This window comes from Lithobates pipiens, unplaced genomic scaffold (assembly GCF_037356315.1).
Source record: "Lithobates pipiens isolate NorthernLeopardFrog02 unplaced genomic scaffold, aLitPip1_a1.2 Scaffold_13, whole genome shotgun sequence".
In the NCBI taxonomy this organism is placed as follows: Eukaryota; Metazoa; Chordata; class Amphibia; order Anura; family Ranidae; genus Lithobates; species Lithobates pipiens.
Window position 1 is genome coordinate 114522821 of NW_027507718.1, and position 21734 is coordinate 114544554.

The 21734-nt window shown below is 40.0% G+C and overlaps 1 protein-coding gene across 1 annotated transcript in view; it reads right to left on the reverse strand.

Moving 5' to 3' along the window:
- Positions 1 to 3475: 3475 nt before the first annotated feature.
- The window catches only part of LOC143974241 (E3 ubiquitin-protein ligase RNF170-like), a 44762-nt gene continuing 26503 nt past the window's right edge, over positions 3476 to 21734 (reverse strand). The window contains exons 6-7 of the mRNA XM_077475412.1: positions 20030 to 20137; positions 3476 to 18159 (exon numbers count right to left, since the gene is read on the reverse strand). Coding sequence (XP_077331538.1) covers positions 17890 to 18159; positions 20030 to 20137 — 378 coding nt within the window. The 3' untranslated portion in view covers positions 3476 to 17889. The remainder of the gene's footprint in view (positions 18160 to 20029; positions 20138 to 21734) is intronic.

Here is a 21734-nt window from a genome sequence, read left to right on the forward strand (position 1 = left end):
ATTTCCCAGGGGCCTATAATGCGCTTAAGCTGGTACTGCTTAGTGTAGAGTCACTTATAGCAGACCTCAATCCTATATGTCAAGAAAGCCTAGCCTACCTGTATGTGACTGCCCCCAGGAATGCTAGGCTCTCTGGTCAGGAAGTACAGGAGGCCAAAGAAAAGAAGAAGAAAAAAAAGGATTCTGTGACTCCAGGAGTGCAGTTCTCCACAGGGGATGGGTAGGACTAGTGTCTAGCTGGAACTCAGCCAGTGGGACCTACAGATGGGTCAGTTCAGGCAGCAGGCAGAAGATTGGTTCAGACAGCAGGTAGAAATGTGGTCAATAAACAAGCCAGGGTCAGTACAAACAGAAGACAGAGGCAACATTGTACTGGTGATCAGGAAAACTGGTGCTGGTTGCACTGGTCTGGTAACTCTGGCACTGCAGTGACAGTGCCCAAGAACACTGTTGCTGAATGACACTGGGATTGGTCTGGCTAGCAATCAGTAATGCAGTTGCTAACTTAGACTGGTCTTGTAACCCTGGGACTTGTGTGGCGGTGATCAACAACACTGTTATCTCATACATATTTTCATCATCAGTGATTTCATCTTACCACTGCTCTTTAACCTTTTTCCAGACAAAGTAGCCTAGCTGAGCATGCAGCATTTATGTTATAGTGTCTCACCTTGTTCCTTGCTGTGTCTTGGAATGCTCATTTCTCTAGTTCTTCCAGGTTTCCAGTTCATACCTGTGTTGATGTCAGCTTATATATATTTGAGCTTAAAATACCATTTGAATGTTTGCAGCTGAAACCAAGCTTAGCAGTAGGATAACGCCCTTATATGATGTCTTCACCTTAAGCAGGGGTATGCATGCAAAATTTTTTGTTCACCCAGCAGGTTGAATGAAAAATAAATACAGCTCAGAAAGACTTCTATCCACACAAGTGATGTGTCAGAATACACAAATCAGACCCGCAGTGGCAGATCAGATGATGGTGTTCCAGCAGGACCATTCAACAGAAGGCAGTCTAAAGATTGGCTTCGGTTGAACAGACAGGGTTACACACAAACTGAACTGTGTGTTTTCCTGCTGAACTGGTCCAATTTCAATACAGTTGTAGCCAGCTTTACAAGTTAACCTCATGTAATTGGGGAACTATGTGACAAATGAGGTTTATTATTGATAAAATGTAAATTTATGCACTTAGGAGGCTAAAAACATGCATGCATCAAACATTTTAGAGAACAGTAAGGAAGTCATTGTTTGAGAAGGATCTGAGTGTTCTGGTAGATCATAGATTTAATAGCCTGCAATACCAAGCTGCAGTTTCTAAAGCTAGCCAAATACTTTCTGAAATATGCAGTTCAGTTTTGGAAACCTGCTCACAAAAAGGATACCTGGGGAACTAGAGAGTGCAGAGGTCAACCAACCCAATAAGAGGCACGGAGAAGCTCAGCTACGAGGAAAGATTAGATGAGCTGAATTTATTCTCTTCACTTTCTTCCTGCCCGGGCCATTTTTCAGCGCTGTCACACTTTGAATAACAATTCCGCGGTCATGCTACACTGTAACTATGTGAAATTTTTATCATTTTCTTCACACAAACTGGTGATATTTAATCACTTTTTCTCCTTCGCTGATGGGCACTGATGAAAAGACATGCATATGCCGCACTTATAGGCACAGATAGGAGGCACTGATTGGCACCAGTGATAGCCAGGACTGTCATCACTAACGGGAACTCGTTGCTAGCAATGTGGGGGCTTTATTGTAACCAGGGCACTGATGATCAGTGCCCTGAATACATACCCAGATGTCCTCTGTGAACGAGAGCCATACCACCCCATCGTTAACGGATGATTGGGGGGGGGGGGCGACAAGTGGTTAAGGTCATCACAGAGGACAAGGGGGTACTCGTTACATCTGGAAAGGCCTCTTCACAATAAGAGCTTTGAATAGACTCACTCAAGAAACAGATCTGGCCAGCTCAGTAGATCATTTAAAAAAAAAAAAAAGCTGAAAGCATTCCTAAATTCATAAAATATAATTAGCTATTGACAGTTATAAGTAACACCATAGACTGTTGATCCAGGGAAAATCCGACTGCCCTCTGGGGGATCAAGAAAGAGTTTATTTTTACCCTGCTGGAGTAAAATGGACCCTTCATACAGGGTTGTTTTCCCCCTATTTCTGGATCAGTTGTGGGTGTTGAATTTTGTCTATGGAGGTTTTCTATTTATTTTTATTGGTTGAACCGGGTGGCCTTTTCAACTTGACAATGTGCAACTATGTAATGGTAGCTACCATGTTTTTTTTTTTAATGAGAATTCTTCTTTTAAAGTTTATTCTTGTTAAAAAAAAAAAAAAAAAAGCTAAAAACTAAAGGTTTTTTAGAAGTACACCTCATCCCCCTCTTCTTCTGGCTATGGTTTTATATTCAGTGTGCAATCCCATTAGCTAATTTCATTGGTTTCCTTGATCAGAGAAAGACAATCTTGCTGATCTATCATATCATCTAACCGAACTGGCAGCTAACCTTGCGCCACCACAGCTCCACTATCAGCTACATGTGCTTCTTATTAATTATGTAGCTGGAAAGCACATCCAGCAGCAATAGCTTTGCAGCTTGCATCTCGTAAACTGTTCTTTCTCCCTATCTATAACAAAGCTTACTTTCCATGTAAATATTAATTGTTACCGCTTAGCCCACTTCAACACCAGGCACTTTTGCCCCTTCCTGCCCAGGGAAATTTTCAGCTTTCAGCACTGTCGCACTTTGAATGACAATTGCGCGGTCAAGCTACGCTGTACCCAAACAAATTTTTTATCATTTTGTTCCCACAAATAGATCTTTCTATTGGTGGTGTTTGACCACCTCTACGTTTTTTATTTTTTGCTAAACAAATAAGGCCGACATTTTTGAAAAAATAAAACAAATAAAATAAAAGGTTTTTGTTTCGGTTATAAAATTTTGTTTTCTCCTTCACGGACTGTTGAGAAAAAAAAAAAAAACACAACATTCCCCTCTGGGTGATCTATGTACATTGCCAGGATTTTAACAAACTTTGTCCTACCTTTTCTTATTCTGAAGAAATCACTGCTTGTTCTTCTGTGCCCATCAAGTCTAATAAGAGTTGTTTCATAATTATCAATCAGCTGCAGGGCACTAATGAGGAAAGCTGCTGGGTCTGCATTCCTGTACCTATTGGGAGTAGCTCACCAAAAATTAAATTTTTGTTGCAGGGGATGCCTGAAATTTGACTTGTATCTTACAGAACACCTCCAGGTAGCCATTTTGCATTTTCAGAAAATGACAATAGCTGCAGATTGAAAAAGGAAAGGTATTTTGCAATAACATTCAATTACAATGACTTGTGTTGCACTTGTATACGCTATATTGTTTTTTCTTTGATATTTTTTTCCCCACGAAAGTGGAGTTACCCTTTAAGAAAGCGAATATGGTGGACGCAAATAAATTACACAAACAAATGCTTAAGTGTCCAGTTTTAATACTTAATGCAGCACAGATTTCATAATACAAATTTAGTCCAAATACTTTAACTCTGGACAAGCAAACACTACAGAGCTAAAGTCTGCATTAATATTGCAAAATATTTTAATATTAGCCCATTCATGTTATGCAAGTCATACTAATATGCTTCCTCCAAAAAAATATTACACATACATCTGTTATTTAGGATTAGGTTATTTACCAACAATCTTAAATACAAAGTTAATACGTATTAGAGTGCATACGGATACAGTAAGTATGCCAGTATAAACAAGTGTCAGATCTTGTCCAAACAAATGAGGATTGTAGTAGGTGAATCTGATTGGTAATATTGGTTTGGGGAATGACCACACATCTATAGGCTCCCCTTACCCTCAGTTGGAAAAAAACAAATTGATTGTTTGAAATTATTTTTTTTTGTGCAACAAAAGCCTGCCCCAGCAGCTCATACGTGTAGTTGAAATCACTTGTGTTTATGGAAACTTCTTTTTTGAAAACTGAAGTCAGTGAGGCTGATTTATGAAGGGCTCTTTTACTTAAACAACCAGGGGGAAGAGGTACAAACAGGCAAGTGAGCAGGGGTTTAACCACCTCCCCCCAGCTGCCCACCTAAAATCTAAAATTACAGCTAAATGGGGCTGCACACATGCCATGATGCTCCACCTTACACTATCTTAACTCTGCCTATCAAACTCACCCATTGAGGTCAACAGGAACACTCTGCAACAGTGAGCCATATTGCTTTACTAGTGGTCGTGGTGCAGTATTTTAACACAAAACCCCCTCCTGGGATAAAGGAAAAAAAAATAACAGACATTTAGGAGGTGGCAGGATCACCTGAAAAGCCACTGCTGTACTGCCCTTGAAAATAAATCCATGGTGGTAAGCACTGCCACCCATGTGAAAGGGCCCCAAAAGATTTAAGAATATTCACGCAATAAAAACAGTAACGATTCTGTTCACAAAGCCTAATGCTGGGGTTTGCTGGTTAAAAGTATAGGCTAAGAAGAAGTGATAACTTTAGGTGAAAATACGGGAGCTGTTATTGCCTACACATTTTTTAAAGTTCGAGGTTCCAGAGCGGTCATCTGAATTCTAGATACTCAATGAGTCACTGACATGGAAGTGAGCAGGATGGGAGTTCAAGCTTTTATTGGTTTCATGCTTGTTGTGGGTCAGCGACACACACAATGTCAGAGTCTGCACCCTCAAAGACAAGTCAACAATTGCAGCTTCCATATTTCCTTCTGTACAACTAAATACATATTTATTCAATATTTACAGAATGCATACTTGTGAAAAAGCATTTACATGAATGAAATGGCCAATGAAACTAAAATGTTCACAAAGCAGAGACAATATAGCAACAATGTTAAACTGTGTAATAAAATGTATACATTATGAGGCCAGGTACCTGAAAAGCTAAGAAGGGGTTACACACTAGCGCATGAAAGACAGGACACATTGTTGCATCCCTGGATAAGAACAGCCCACACCTAAATTTTAAAATCCATGACTACAAAAGGTGCATGGTTCACGGTTGTCACTATCAGGAAAGCTGGTCATGGATCGAAATTTTGATCCATATATGGACAGGCTGGTTATACTGAGATCGATCTATTGGTTGACTTCAGTACAACCAGCCTGTTTTTTTATTTTGTTTGATCACTGCCAGCAGTATTCTATATACATGATGCTGTGATAGTATAAACACTGAATATGTGATGGTAGCAGCCTTGCAAATGAGATTGATGGAAAGAAGCAAACAGCAAAAGAGGTTTAAAACAGGTTTGACAAGCTAAATCACACGAGAGGGAATCTCTTATTTATAAAAAGAAGTCAAGTGAGCAAAAGCACACAACCAAAAAATTTTGTAATACTAAGCAACATCAACAGGTACACAACATTTCCAAATACTGTTTTTTCTTGCCTCAGATGATGCGGTTAGAAAATATGTAGTTAGCAAGCCTCATCTGTAGCCACTATTCAGGTCAATCTATGGGTGTCATATGCACGTGGATTGGGACCTTTCCTTTTGAAAACTGCAATCAATGTTCTGCTGATCTACAAAGGAAACAGTATTGTCCTACCATCTCCCCCCCCCCGTGTGCCTTGTGAGACGCCTCAGCATTTTCCCGTTGGTCAGGTTAGATTGATGCAGCCTAGCACGTATTTAAAAAGGTACTATACATATACAGTATATGTATTAACTGGATATGAAAACATATTCAATGTACCTCCAGTGCCCCTTTTACAGTATCTCACAAAAGTGAGTACACCCCTCACATTTTTATAAATATTTTATTATATCTTTATGTGACAGCACTGAAGAAATTACACTTTGCTACCATGTAAAGTAGTTATTATACAGCTTGTACAACAGTGTAAATTTGCTGTCCCCTCAAAATAACTCAACAGACAGTCATTAATGTCTAAACCGCTGGCAACAAAAGTGAGTACACCCCTAAGTGAAAATGTCCAAATTGGGACAAAAGTGTCAATATTATATCCAGCACTGCCTTAACGCTCTTGGGCATGAAGTTCACCAGAACTTCACAGGTTACCACTGGATTCCTCTTCCACACCTCCATGACGACATCACAGAGCTGATGGATATTAGCGACCTTGCGCTCCTCCACCTTCCGTTTGAGGATGCCCACAGATGCTCCATAGGGTTTAGGTCTGGAGACATGCTTGGCCAGTCCAACACCTTAGCAAGGCGGTGGTCATCTTGGAGGTGTATTTGGGGTCATTACCATGCTGGAATACTGCCCTGCAGCCCAGTCTCCGAAGAGCGGGGATCATGCTCTGCTTCAGTATGTCACAGTACATGTTGGCATTCATGGTTCCCGCAATGAACTGTAGCTCCCCAGTGCCGGCAGCACTTGTGCCGCCCCAAGACCATGACACTTGTCTTTGTACTCCTCACCTAGTTACAACCACACATGCTTGACACCAGCTGAACCAAATAAGTTTATCTTGGTCTCACAGGACATTCCAGTAATTCATGCCTTTAGTCTGCTTGTCTTCAGCAAACTGTTTGCAGGCTTTCTTGTTCATCATCTTTAGAAGAGGCTTCCTTCTGGGATGACAGCCATGCAGACCAATTTGATGCAGCGTGCGGTGTATAGTCTGAGCACTGACAGGCTGACCCCCCACCCCTTGAACCTCTGCAGTAATGCTGGCAGCACTCATACATCTATTTCCCAAAGACAACCTCTGGATATGGCTCTGAGCACATGCACTCAATTTCTTTGGTCGAATATGGCGAGGCCTGTTCTGAGTGGAACCTGTCCTGTTAAACCGCTGTATGGTCTTGGCCACTGTGCTGCAGCTCAGTTTCAAGGTCTTGGCAATCTTGAAGCCTTGGCCATCTTTATGTAGAACAATTTTTTTTTTCAGATCCTCAAAGAGTTCTTTGCCATGAGGTGCCATGTTGAACTTCCAGTGACCAGTATGGGAGAGAGAGATAACACCAAATTTAACACACCTGCTCCCCATTCACACCTGAGACCTTGTAACACTAACGAGTCACATGACACTGAGGAGGGAAAATGGCAAATGGGCCCCAATTTGGACATTTTCACTTAGGGGTGTACTCACTTTTGTTGCCATGTGTTGAGTTATTTTGAGGGGACAGAAAATTTACATTGTTAAACAAGCTATACACTATCTACTTTACATTGTAGCAAAGTGTTATTTCCTCAGTGTTGTCACATGAAAAGATATAATAAAATATTTACAAAAATGTGAGGGGTGTACTCACTGAAAGTGCACTTGGAAGTGCAGTGGCTCTCAATCGAAGAGGTAGATCTGAAATGAGTGGAAGATCTGATTTTATCATCCAATCATGTGCAAGCTAAAATGCTGTTTTTTTTATTTTTCTTGCATATCCCTCTCGGATCTACAGCGACTTTACTTCCAAGTGCACTTGCAGTGCAAAGTGGATTTGCCTTTAATAAATAACCCCCCATGTGTTGTTAGCACCTTAAGTCCTAGGTTTGCTTTTTCAGTTATCTATACGTGTTATTAACAATGTGGTGGTGCTGGTTGTATACTCATCAATGCTATCCTGTAAAGTGCGCAGTCTATATGCCTTCAACCCCACTGTTCCACAATTTTGTACCTGCCCTAAGATACTCATATTTTGGCAGGGAGAAACTCTTATTTATACTCTCCAACAACTTCACTTTACTCTTGACCCAGCGATATACTTGCTAGGCCTCCCACCATCCAATGTGTCTAAAGATGGCAGAAAGTTACAACTGAGCGCAATAAAAGTCGCATGATGAAGTGTCTCTCACTGCACTCTTGCACTTGAGAAGTAAAACTTATGGAAGCAATTACAGACAGAAATTATATTAATCTTACTACCTATGGGTCTGTTTTGATGCTTGTATAATCTGCAAGACTTTTCCTAAAAAAGGATCCTGGTCATTGTCCTGACCCCCCCCCCCTTTCATCTTGCTGTAGTACACAATCCAATCGCGAAGCCAAGCACTCCATTAATACCGTAGGACTGTACGCTACCAGAATATAACTACCACCAAGTTCAAGACCTAAAACTTTTTTTACTTTATCTGAGGTTACCTATTGATCGACCATGTATTAGGTCATCTTGAGTGGAACCACGATATGCTTTTCACTGTAATGTAGCCTTGACAATTCTTATAATAATAATAATAATAATAAAAAAAAAAAAAGAAATAAGCCTGTTAAGTGTTGAATATTGTTATTGTTATAATTAAGATGCTTAAAAAAAAAAAAAAAAATGAAAGGAGTTGATTACAGAGAAATAAATATAGTGTATGTAAGAATAATAAAAAGGAACAAAAAATTGAATAGGTAGAAATGAAAAAGTGTCTTCCACTTAAACTGCAGTTTATCTGCTACAATTTTTGAAAGCCTTAAAAAGGACCTGAACTGTGGAAGTTGTGCTCAAAGGGCAAATGACCATTCACCAGTATTCACTGTAGGCTTTGTGCAGATGTTCTTACCACGCCCTGTTCCACATTCGCCTCTGTGGAAACGGCCATCTTGGTACAAGACAAGGACCTTTCTTCTTTGTTTTTTCTTCGATTTCCTCCCCATAAGACTGGAGAGCTACTAACTGGCGGGGGGAGAATATTCAGCAAATAGCAGAAGAGGTGGAAAAAGCACAGACCCACAGAATGGATCCTTGCACTGCATATCCCAAGGTAGAGATTACTCCCCAGAAATGCAAACAGTGATAAGAACAGCATAGTTGCCCGAGACTAGCAGTCAGAGGCACAGTGCCTTAGGTGATCTTTAATTGCTGAGATACAAGAGGTTCAAAGCACAGGAGTTCAGCCATTTAAACTGGAGGTAAACTTCACTTTTAAACTTGTACCTACAGGTAAGCCTCTAAGGTCACCGGCAGCATCCCTTGTGAATATCTCCTAAACTTGCACTCTATAGGAGATCGTCACGAGGGATACTGCTGGTGACCTTACTGGCACATGCATTCTGAAGGGATGGCATCCCCTGCTGTACTTTGAGCTCTGTGCTGGAGCCAAGGACTCCTACACGCATGCGTGGGAGTGACATTACAGCGCTCCCGGCTATTCATAGACCCCGTGAAGATGGCAGCTCAGAGGATTCGTGACTGTGCTGTGTGGGAGGTATCTACTGTACAGGTAAGTCTGTCATAATGTGCTAATATGCAGTGCATGTTAGTACATTATGACTTAACCCTGCTGGGGGGCCTACTTTATTTTAGTGGCGGTTTACTACCACTTTAACTGTAACACCTATTATAGTTATAAAACTATCAGAATAGACCAGCTAACATGCCTCACGCTTACTAGCACATATTCATAGCAAACTATAAAAACGTATATTATGAACAAGCGCTAGTAAGCATGAACCGACTAGCTAGTCTCTCACCCCTCCGTTATATATTCATTGGTCTTTATAGACATTCTATGGATATCTTTCAATAAACCGGATTTCAGTGTGCGGCCATCTGGCTTTTCTCCTTCTGATATCTCCAGTTACAAGCTGGGCTGGCACCTGTATTGTGCAGAATCAGGTGGACCGACCTGGAATAGCATTTCCCTCTCTATTCCTTTTGGCTGTGTTTGCTGCTTACAGGGTTCTAAAAACACATGGTTGGACCCTAATGCCCCGTACACACGATCGGACATTCCGACAATAAAATGCATGGATTTTTCCTGATGAATGTTGGCTCAAACTTGTCTTGCACACACACGCGGTCACACAAAGTTGGCCGTAAATTGCGAACGTCAAGAACGCGGTAACGTACGAGCCCAGAAACATGACGGTCAAAAGCCAGGGCGGCTCTTCTGCTTGATTCCGAGCATGCGTGGAACTTTGTGCGTCGGAATTGTGTACACACATTCTGAATTTCCGACAACGGATTTTGTTGTCGGAAAATTTGAGCTCCATCTTACACACGGTTGTAATTTCCGACAAAAAGCTCCAATCGAACATTTTCTGTCGGAAAATCCAACCATGTATACGGGACATTACTGTGCTTTTCTGCCTCCTTATAACAGCCTCCATGAGCTCCCAAACCTCTCTTTGACTTAACACTTAACTATTTAGCTCTATCAGATTATTATTTTGAGGGGAAAAAAAAAACACACACACTCTCCTCAATAGAGCCACTATAAATGTGACATCACTAGACTAATATGAGTAGATAAGGGATAGCTTTTCTCTAAATAGTCTTCAAAAATATAAGATGACAACTGTTCCCTTGTGCACCAAACAATGTATATTGTAAGAGTAAATTATTAAAGTGTAATAAACCAATCTATAAAACAGTTTAATTTCTGGCGCGTGCCAGAAATGTAACACTCCCATTGGTTGTGCTCTCAAGCAAGCTGTCAAATCTAATGGTTGGTGTCATAACTGATCACATGTGCAGCATCTTGGCAGTTGTAGATTAAACAGAGACAAAAATGGCAGCTTCCTTGGCGGAAACAATAGGGGGTATTAGTTAAACTTTAATGACATGTTTGAAATTTCAGCAAAGCATGTTACTTTTGAAACAAATCCATGCATTTTCTTGCTATTAAAAATAGAAATTTCCTGGAAGACATTTACAGTATGCAAAATTAAGGGTGTGGGGGAATAGTACAGGTGCCATTTTTGGGTATTCTGCTAAAAACTAGCCTTTATAATGTGTTGCATACTTGCAAGAAGTTGGAAAACACTGTTTTAAAGCAAATTTAAAGTACAGCGGAGCAGTACATCAAAATACTGATATTATAACTGTTATTTGTGGTAAAGCACTGACAATGTGCATATATTGTGAGGCATGGAAGACCTTTTACTCTGGAATCTAAAAAAAATGCACACTAAATACTTAGTCTTCACCTAAGATCTTTAAGTGGAGTTTCATTTACTGTGCTCCCTTGTCCCCACCCCAGACAACGCTCATACTTATCCATACCCACTGTGGTGTCTTGGAGCTGCACAACCCTCTTCTTTGGAATTCTTCATAGGAACAAATGGATATAGAGGCACACATGCATGGAAAAAAAACGAGGATTGTAAAGAAGAGACTGTGTGGCGTAGACTAGTCCACACAGCAAAAGTACAGTGCAGCACAGACATATAAATATGCGATTTGTCATGGGTGGACTTAAAATGTAACTAGGGATGCAACTAACAATTATTTTCATAATCGATTAGTTGGCCGATTATTATTTTGATTATTCGATTAATAACCTTAAAAATAATTGTGGTATATAATTTATTTAATATGTAAAGTTTAAAAAAAAAAGGCAATTTATTCTTAAATACCTTTATGAAGTAGTAAATATAAAATAACCAACTATATGGTTAGGGAGCAAAATATCTAATCCACTCTGAGAATAACAGACAGAAGGGATATACTGTATATATTAGAGGAGAGATATTAAAGGGTGAATCTGGTAAATGTCAGCAGACTCAGATCAAATTTTTTTTATTTAGAAAAACAATGGGGTTTATTTACTAAAGGCAAATCCACTTTGCACTACAAGTGTACTTGGAAGTGCAGTCACTGTAGATCCGAGGGGGACATGCAAGGAAAATGAAAAACAGCATTTTAGTTTGCACATGATTGGATGATAAAATCGGCAGAGCTTCCCGTCATTTCTGATCTACCCCTCAAATGTAAAGCGACTGCACTTCCAAGTGCGCTTATAGTGCAAAGTGTATTTGCCTTTCGTAAATAACCCCAAATGTCTTCCTTAAAAAAAATTTTTTTAATAACTTTCATTCGATTTTCTAATCGTTACTGGGGTCAAATCGACACTAATTTTCAACCACAGTGACAGAAAAATTTGGAAATAGAAAATTTCTTGGTCAAAGGAATCTTCAGACAGTGTATGTGGTTTTTGCTCAGAAATTACATTAATTTTAAAAACAGAATGTTAAAAACAAGTGAAAATTTCAAACATTCTTTCATTCAGCGAATGTACAAAGATTTTTCGTCTGAATATTATGGTCTGAAAATTGATGCGTGAGGCCAGCATAAGGCTTGGTACACACCTATGCAGTTTGCTCTTGATCTGTTTCTGTGCATTTTGATTTTTGTGCACGTGATTTTGCTGCGATTTGCGTTTTTGCATTTTTTTTTACACCAATTTGTTGTTGAGCAAATAAATAAAAAAAAACACAAATTGCTGCAAAAACGCATTACATGCTTTTCTGCAGCTTCTCCATTGATGTATATTGAACCAAAAAAGCCCCGTTTTTTTTTTTTTTTTTTTTTTTTTTATGCAAGAGTCCCTGACCCTTTCCAAATACGAAGAGGCTGAAAAAAGCTTAGATGTGAATGTGTCCCATAGGAAACCATGTAAATGGACTGTAGTGCATTTCTGCAAAAAGCAATGAAAAAGACATAGATGTGAACCAGGCCTAAGATGTTTAGTAAGATAATGGGGTTAAAAAAAAAAAAACTAAAATTGGCCCTATATAGTAGAAGAAAAAAGCAGATAATCACTACTGTAAGATTTATACTGTCATTTTTTTTTAACTGTAGAAGAGAGAGAGAGAGAGAGAGAGAGAGAGAGAGAGAGAGAGATTTTGTAATTGAAAATGCCACTGGTGTAATATAAAACCATAGAAATGTATACTGTGTTGTAAAACTAAATGATGAAGTTCCACTCTTCTCCTGTGTGTTATTGGGCTCAATGATTTGTGTATGTTAATAGTCTTGCCTGCCAGCTAAGGGAGAATTGCTGTGTGTTCACAGAAATGCCATCTGCCCAAAGCATGTGCTGCAGCTCGTGACTGTGAATACAAACAGTGCATAGGTCCCTCCATTGGAATGTTCTGCTGTACTGAGCTGTGCTGTTCCTCAATGAAAAGTACAAAATATACAGACCTCAAAAGTGACACCGATGCTGTATAACTGGCACCATTAGGCATTGCAATTACTTTAACTGTGCAGCTCTCCTCACCAATGCAAGAAGCTCACTAAAAACGCTATGCAAATACTTACTTTGTGAAAGTCACCATTTGTATAGGACTAGGCATGCCCACTGTCCTTCATATGGCAGTGTTCAGGCCTTATTATATGCCACACAAACACAGAGCTGCATGGTAGGAAGTTTAGGTTATTCACTATCGCCTTTACTTTGCTGTCTATAACTACCATATAGGTTTTAAATTTTTTGGTTGATGCCATGATGCTCTTACCACTACACGTTTGAACCCAAAGGCATGAAGCTGGATCTGTAAAGATATATTTGTTCACCAATGAACATGTCCTTCCTCCAAGCTAGTTTAATGCCATTAAAGAGGAAGTAAACTCTCCCACTCTGATGCCTCTTTTCATTTAGCCCATTATAATAAGCAATTATCAAACTATAGCCACTGTAATCCAGCCCAAATCGCATATTACTTACTGTTTAAAGAAACTTTAAAAAACTTGTTTCCAGGGGTTAGGCAGCGCCATCTTAAGTATTGTTTTCTGAATCCACAGTGGAGTGTATTTCCGCCCTTACATTGAGCACTTCCTGTACTGTTAACCAAGCCTCCTTCTCAATCCAACATTTCTTTGGCAACCCTGCTTCCCTGTTCATAGCTGACTTGTTTTATTTCATAGTATTTACTTGTGCCGATTGTCTAATGTTTGTCTGTGTGAGTCTTATCAGCTTCAGCTGATAAGACTGCAGTAATGGCCAGGTTTACACTGCATGTGATGTCATCACAGAGGAAGCTCTGAGTGATTATGAAGCCTCCTGGGATTTCAGTGGAGTGCCATAGGAAGTCCTTATAACAGATAGACAAGCAGAGTGTGCCATAAATCGGGGGGAGATCTGAGCATGCTCAGTGACATCATGCTAAAGAACAAAAAAGGATTACAAACAATACTAAGCAAGTAAGGAGATATCTACAAGCCGTGTTCATTAGGGTGTTTTATGCTGATTTACATGGGACAAAATTGTGGGGGAGAGTTTACAACCACTTTTTTTTTTCTTCGTTTTTTTATTGGGGTAGTATTAAAGTGTTAACATTGCTAAATTTCTTCTGTATTTCCTTAACAAAACTTCCCCTCACTTTCTGTCCTGTAGACTCAATGGAATGATCTCTTTCCAATGTGAGGAAAATCCCCACTAAGGCTGGCCATACATTATACAATTTTCCCTTAGATTTACCAAAACCATATAGTAGGAGGTCAAACCTAAATACTTTCAATTTGTATGCAATCAGGCAGGACCTTGTACTACATAGTTGAAGGTAAATCTAAAGAAAATTTGAACAAGAAAACTGTATGGTGTATGTCCAGTTGTAGACATCGTTCATGAGAAAATTTCCACTGAAGTATTTCCCTTCTATTCCTTTTTGGTGGAATTCCCATCACCTTCATTTCCGGTGATATTGGTGATAAGGACAGAGTTTTTTAACGGGGACAGCGACAAAAAAAAAAAAAAAAAAAAAAACTCTGTATGTAATATATATTTAAAAGTTATTCCTTTTTTCCCCATGGACAATCAAAAATGGTTAGCTTACCATTACAGGAAAAAAAAAAAGTGCAAATGTGAAAACCAGGGAACCTCCCCATCCCCACTGTACTTTCCTCTGGGGTTACTGGGCTACTAGCACCCCAATCAGCTGGTCCAGCAGTCTGGAAATATGAAATACCCGCTTTTCTCTCTTTCGTGCAGCACCTCCAGGATGGACCAGATGCATTCTGACTGGCCAGCAGCATCACAGTGAATCCGATCTGGTCTGTCGCAAAAAGCGCTGCATGAAGAAGAGGAAGAGAAGCAAGAATTTCAGTTGCCGGCTCACTGAACCAGCTGCGGGAGTGCTGACAGCTCAGCAACCCCAGAGGCAAGTGCTGGGGCATACGGGGTCTGGTGTTAGTTCATCTTTACATTCCTTCTGTAAAGGTGAGCTCAAATATCAGTGTTCCCAAACGCACATTCAAGTTTTATCTACTCTATACTAGATTTTCCACAGAAATATATGGAAAAGAAGGACTTCAAAGCCATAGAGGAGTTTATATAGTTCTCTGGTGGGAACGTAGATTTTAAAGGATAAATATAGGTGTATTTTCTGTAAAAATATACATTTTAAATTATTATTGTAGTATTGGCTTTAAAGTGTAGCTAAAATCTAAACTCAAAAAACAAAAATGTAATATAGCGCAGCTTCAGTCCTTCGGTGTGGTGGCTGCATTTGTGTTTTTTGCAGGCTTTTTATGTTTACTTGGAGATTGTGTCAGTACCAAACTTGTCCTAGGGTGAAAACACTCACTCACCATAGTGTGTCTAAGAAGGTGTAGAGTTGTCACCTTAGAATAAGAAATTCGTTAGGTTTAAATAACACTCCTCCTCTAGATAAATTAGTGAGGTGGTTTTTAGTTAACAGAGGAACTGGGCTAATAATAATGATGATTGAGATAACACTATAGAGTGCACTGGATTTCTGGCAGGTTCAACTGGTATTTTTGCACTTTTTGAACAGATATAACAAAACACTGAAATGAATGGTTAGAGTTACATAAACTAGAGTACTACTTTAGGCTGGGTTCACACCGCTGCGGGGGGAGAACCGGATGTGATTCGCACAGCAAATCACATCCGATCTCCGTAGCGCTGCGAGTTCAGCCATACAGATAGTATGGCTGAACTCGCAGCGGTCCCGCAGCAAACTCGCACGGGACCCTTTTTTGGGTCCGCAACGGAATCGGATCGCATGGGGGTTCACACCATGCGATCCGATTCCTGTGCGAGTCGGCAGATCGCACTGCGATATGCCGACGGATCTGGGGGTGTCATTAACATAACATTGACACCCCCAGCCGTCCGCATAGGGCAGTGTGAACTGCCGGCGGGAGGTATGCGATGCGGGAAAACGCCGCGGATTTGCGGCGTTCCCGCATCGCAGCAATGTGAACCTAGCCTTAAAGTGTATATTTCTTGTACATTTTTAAAACGCTTGCTATCTCATACTTTCAATATTAAAATACTGAGATTTTTAGATTAGCCACTGGAGGGAATTCTAAAATGACTAAGTGCAGTGCAACTGTCTTTCACTTAACAACTGTTGAGATAAGATATCTATCATTTAGGCTGGATTCACACCTATGCAGTTTAGTGCAAATCTGCAAAAAGCACTAAGAGTCCATTTAACATGGTTTCCTATGGAACACGTTCTGTAGTGCAAATCTGCAAAATGCAAAAGCACAAAAAATGCATAGGTGTGAATCCAGCCTTAGGGAGTGTATAGTTTTTCAAGGAGTCGGACAACTCACAAATGTGAATTTGTGGAAGAACAGTAAAGCCCCATGCACACTGCAGCTCAAAAATGCATATTTTACAGGGTTTTGATGTTTTTTTTTTTCCTCTGCCTCTAAACATCCCTCCACGTTCGCCGATCTGGCGCTGAAAACATAGGCATTTACAGTAGGAGCATTTGGTGGCAGAAAAAAAAGCCATCACTTGTGCATTCTAAAAAGAAGCGTTTTGGCTGAAAAATTGCACAAACGCCCATAGACACCTTCACACATTCTATTGACCAGAATAAATGAATATTCTGGACAATAGAATGTATTAATGCTAAACGCGTGAACACACAAAAACACAGCTTTTAACACATTTTTCCAGCCGCTTTCCTCATAGGAGTCCTTTGGCGTACAGTGTGCAGGAAGTCTAAAGCACAACTATTATATAGTGTGACAAAGTAGGAAGCAGAGTCTGTATATGTAACGAGCAAATATGACTGCCCTTATGTACATACATCTAAAAAATGATACATAAAATTCAGATGTTGAAAACTTTAACACTATTTACATAAAGCTAATCTCTTTTTTTCAGGTTTATCAAAAAAATTGAAAAAGACAATGCATTCCCTTTAAAGTCACTGTTGAGAATTAAACATGGCCCCATTTCATCCTAAACTGAATAATCAATTGGGGGTGGGGGTCCGCTTTACAAATGTTTCTTTACATTTTATTGCCAGTCTGTAACCCACGAATGTGTTACTAAAATAAAAACTTAACAATGCAGCATTGAACAAGTGCTGGTTTCAGATAGTGAAAGATCAATTCCTTCTATTTTATAAGGGAATCTAATTCAGAACAGTAGATTACCAACTGTGGGGCATTAGACTGAGTTACAGAAGCATCTGGCTTGCTATAAACCCATCAAGAGGCCATCAGAGAGCTACATGATGAGATATATGCAAGGCAAAGTATATGTTGCTGGGAGATTCAAATATACCGTATTTATCGGCATATAACACGCACCACAATTTAAGAGGTAAGTTTCAGGAAAAAAAAAATATTTTTAAATAAACCAGTTTGAAGCAAAATAATAGTCAGCGAGAATCTGCAGCCTCATTGCAGCCTAATCTGTGCCCATCTGCAGCCTGCTCTGTGCCCATCTCCCCCATCAATGCAGCTCACCATCTCTCATATGAAATCACAGAGCCATCATCTGTTTCCTTGGCTCTCACTTGGCAGTCACACACAGTCCCACCTCCGCCATCGGCATTGGACCAGCTCCTGTGATAGATAGAACACTGGTCCAATGCCGATGGAAGAGGCGGAACTGTGTGTGTGACGTGAGAGTCGAGATAGAGCCGAGCGGAGAGCTGAGTGGAGAGGAGATGCCAGGTCGGTGAATTCCACCAGCATTGGTCCCCCTCCTTGGTACGCTGTCAGCGTATAACACGCACCCGCGATTTCCCCCCTATTTTCAGGGGAAAAAAGTGCGTGTTATACTCCGATAAATATGGCAATTACAAGACAAGCATTTAGGGAAGCAAAGAAACCTCCAATGATGTCTTATTACATCATGAAAAACACATTTACAAATTCCAGTTAGGCAAAAAAATATCACATATTCAAAACTGCATAGAGAATTATCTGAAGGCTCCTGCGTTAAACATACCTCTTTTCACCTGTGCAGTCTTTGGGTCACAACTTCCCGATACATGATAGAAATGTAAATAAGCAATAAAAAGAGAACAAAGAAATCATCCATGAAACCTAGAATACCAAACACAGCTTCAGGAATAATGTCCAGTGGTGACACAAGATAGAAAAGGGCTCCCAGCAGACAGACAACAATTCTGATTCGGAACATCCAGAAGAGCCCACCCACTGAAAACATCTCTCGAAATGCATGGCGTAGCAAGGTAGGCAGATCCATAATCCTTTCCATAAGCTAGAATTTAAAATACAAAAACAGAATTACTTTCTTGCTACCATTTAACAATGCATCTCTAAATATACATGAATGGAGATAAATATCTAGGCTGCCATAGCTGAACTCTATTTTCGAAAATGCTAGTTGCAACACTATTGTTGATACAGGGGAGCTGATTTACTAAAACTGGAGTGTGCAAAATCTGGTGCAGCTGTGCGTGGTAGCCAATCAGCTCCATACTTCAGCTTGTTCAGTTAAGCTTTGACCAAAAAAAAAAAGAAGAAGAACAGAAAGCTGGATTGGGTTTCTATGCAGAGCTGCACCAGGTTTTGCACTCTCCAGTTTAAGTAAATCAATCTCACATTGTCTTCAAGTTTAAAGTGGATGTAAACCTTCACATATATCCAGTGAAGTGAACAGCCTCAGATACTACACAGGCATGAAACAAATCACCCTACACAAGTTTTACAGTTATATCTGCTGTCTTCATCTTTATATATCCTTTAGAAAGTGGGCTGTATGAGGTATTTACTGGCATAAAAAAAAATGGTTAATAGTCAAAGTTGAAACAACAAGGGCAGAAGATTTAATACATGGAAAGTTGAAAAAAATTACTGAAGGTCCACTTTAAAATGGATTCCACACAAGATTTGTTTTTCTTTCCTTTCTGGATTTGTGGACAACGGGTTACATACATGGCTGACATAGATGAATTATTAGCCAAAAGATTAGACATACTGTATTACCATGTAGTTTTAAAGCTGAAGTTTAAGTAGTTTTAAAGGCTCAAGGCTTTTTTACCTTCATTCTATGCATGAAGGTTAAAAAAAACCTTGTGTGCAGCAGCCTCCCTCTCCCCCCTCCAATACTTACCTGAGCCCCATCAGGATCTAGCAATGTGCACGAGAGCCTCTCTCTCCACATTTCTTGAGACAGCAATTGGAGCCAATCACAGCCAATGAAAAGAGAGATGGGGAAGGGCCGAGCCACGGCTTTGTGTCTGAATGGCAGCACGCAGCACAGTGGCTCAGGAGCAAGCATGCTTGGGGACCTCACATCAAGCTGTTTGCTCTGGGGCACTTGGCAGGAGGGAGGGGCCAGGAGCACCGGTGGAGGACTCAAGAAGAGGAGATCTGGGCTGCTCTGTGCAAAACCATTACACAGAGCAGGTAAATAGAACATATATATGTTATTTTACAAAAAAAAAAAAAAAACCCTTGCCTTTAATATCACTTTAACTTATAAAAAAAAGTTGTTTTTTTGCTGCAGCTGCTGTTTCATAACTTACCTGTAATTAAGTATGTCCTATGTCCTGCAGGATGATGGTTCCTATGGAAATCTACTTGCCAGTGATGCCTGGTCTTCTTCACAATGCTGAACTTTTGGTGCCGCTGGGGTTAATAACTTTGGGTCCAACAATGGAGAAGGTCCCGATTTGGGCCCGCTCTTTCCTCCCCTTACCTCATTCGAAACAAAAGTCCTTGCATTGTTTTATTCTGTGAAAACAATGCAAGGGCTTTTGTTAATGGAGGAAAGAACCTTTCAATGTTAGACCTGAAGAAGCCTGCAGCATCAGAAGTTCAGCACTGTAAAGAGGAGCAGGCATCAGTGGAGAGAAGATTTCTACAGGAACCATCAGGTTGCAGAGCGTGGGAAACACTTCATTACACGTTAGTCAGTCAACTTCAGCTGAAGCAAAAAAATAAAAAATAATGTATCTAAACTTCAGCGACAAATCTATCACATTCACATTGACATAATGGTGGCCAAAGAGAAACTGAGTAGCAAGAGAAAAAAAGAAAATTAATCTCTTTTGCTAGACTGAGGAACTGGGATCCAAATTTGACTATTTGAATGTGATTAAGCAAATTATATAATTTGCACTTACAGAACGAGGCTGTCCCGAAAATCTTCTATTATAACTGTTAACTTCCTGGAACATCTCTTGCACATCTTGTTGCTCAGTGACTTGAAACATCGGAAACAGTAAAGTAACCTAGAATTAACAGGTATTTCAATTAAAATCCCAAATCCACTCAACAAAAGTCGGAAAAAGCACTCACACAAACAGCGATGAAGTATTCATAGCCCTAATCTATTATTCAGTGTCTGTACTGGAGTGGGCCTATCAAAAAAAAAAAAAAAAAAACACACACTTCACATATAAACAAAGCACACACTAACATTATCAAATTGTAGTTCACTTTAAGTAAATGAGAACCTTGGTTTTGCCTTGGGTAGGAAAGAGATGTTAGCTCCCTCGGGTGATCTTAGTCTGGGCAAATACATTATCTCTGGCTAACCAGGGGGATATATCACTATATTAGAGTCTTATCTTCACTGAGATTTCATATGCAACATTGCTGTCCCATGTACAAATATAATAATTACAAATGATAAATAGAAACACAAGTTAATATGTTAACACACACACACACACACACACACACACACACACACACACACACTGATAAGACTGTTTACATAAAAATATACTTGTCCATGCACTTTGCTGTGCCTAGCTTCAATACTTCTGTAGCTGGACACACACTGATAAAAAATTGGTCTGGTTTCTGCTAAACTGGACAATTTTTTTAAGAGTGTTGCTGTCTCTGGTCAATAATAGTTGACCATTTAATTTGCTGACTTTTGAAGGGTCATGCTTGCAAACTTCTCAATCAGCAGCAGTCACTGATCACTGTATCCCAACTGCTGTAGGTGCTGTAGGTGCCATTATCAGACTACAATGCCCTGGCAATTGCTCCTCCATAGATACAGTGGGAGGAGTGCATTCACCCTAAGGCCCCTTTCACGCTAGTGTGATTTCTCCTGTGCCTGCTGCTGCACTGCAATGCACGACAATGGAAATCACATAATTTCCTTTTTCAAAAGTTGCAGCATTGTGCATGTGGCGCCACAGACTTCAATGGAAGCACATGAAAAGAGCACGAAAAAAACATGTATATGAATTTTTGGTAGGGTTTTGTGTTTAAACAACCCGTCTCCCCCTAGCAAAAAATAAATAAAAAAATGCACGAAGCATGAAAAAAATAAAATAAAAATGCATGATCATGCAGCAACATCAGTATGAACCTAGGCTAAGACAGGAGACGTGTTACTGGTTGGGTCAATAGGTAAAACAGGAAAAAAATATTATATATCTTTGCTATTGGGTTTAGATACAGTTTAAATTAAGGCCAGCCATAGATCGATTGGATGTCTTCTAGTTCAGCATGAACCAGCTGAAGTTTGATTCGTCTATGGGCAGGCTGGTTGTACTGAAGTCTATCCATCGTACAAATAACCTGCTGGGCTTTTTTTATTGTGTGATCACTGCCGGCAGCTATAGCTGTCAGCAGTGATCATTGTATTCTGACGGCTGGAAAACTTCCCACTGTCAGAACAAAATAGTACAGCAGGAGGGATTCATTTCCCCCCCCCCCCCCCCATCAACACTGACTGTGCTGATGGGAGAATCTAGCAATTTTCTTTCCTTCATCCTCTAGTAAGTTATCAGCACAATTGTGATGAAGCCGCAGTTATTGTGAATAGGGAATGGATTGTAATAATGGTTTAGGATGAAAGTTATTGGC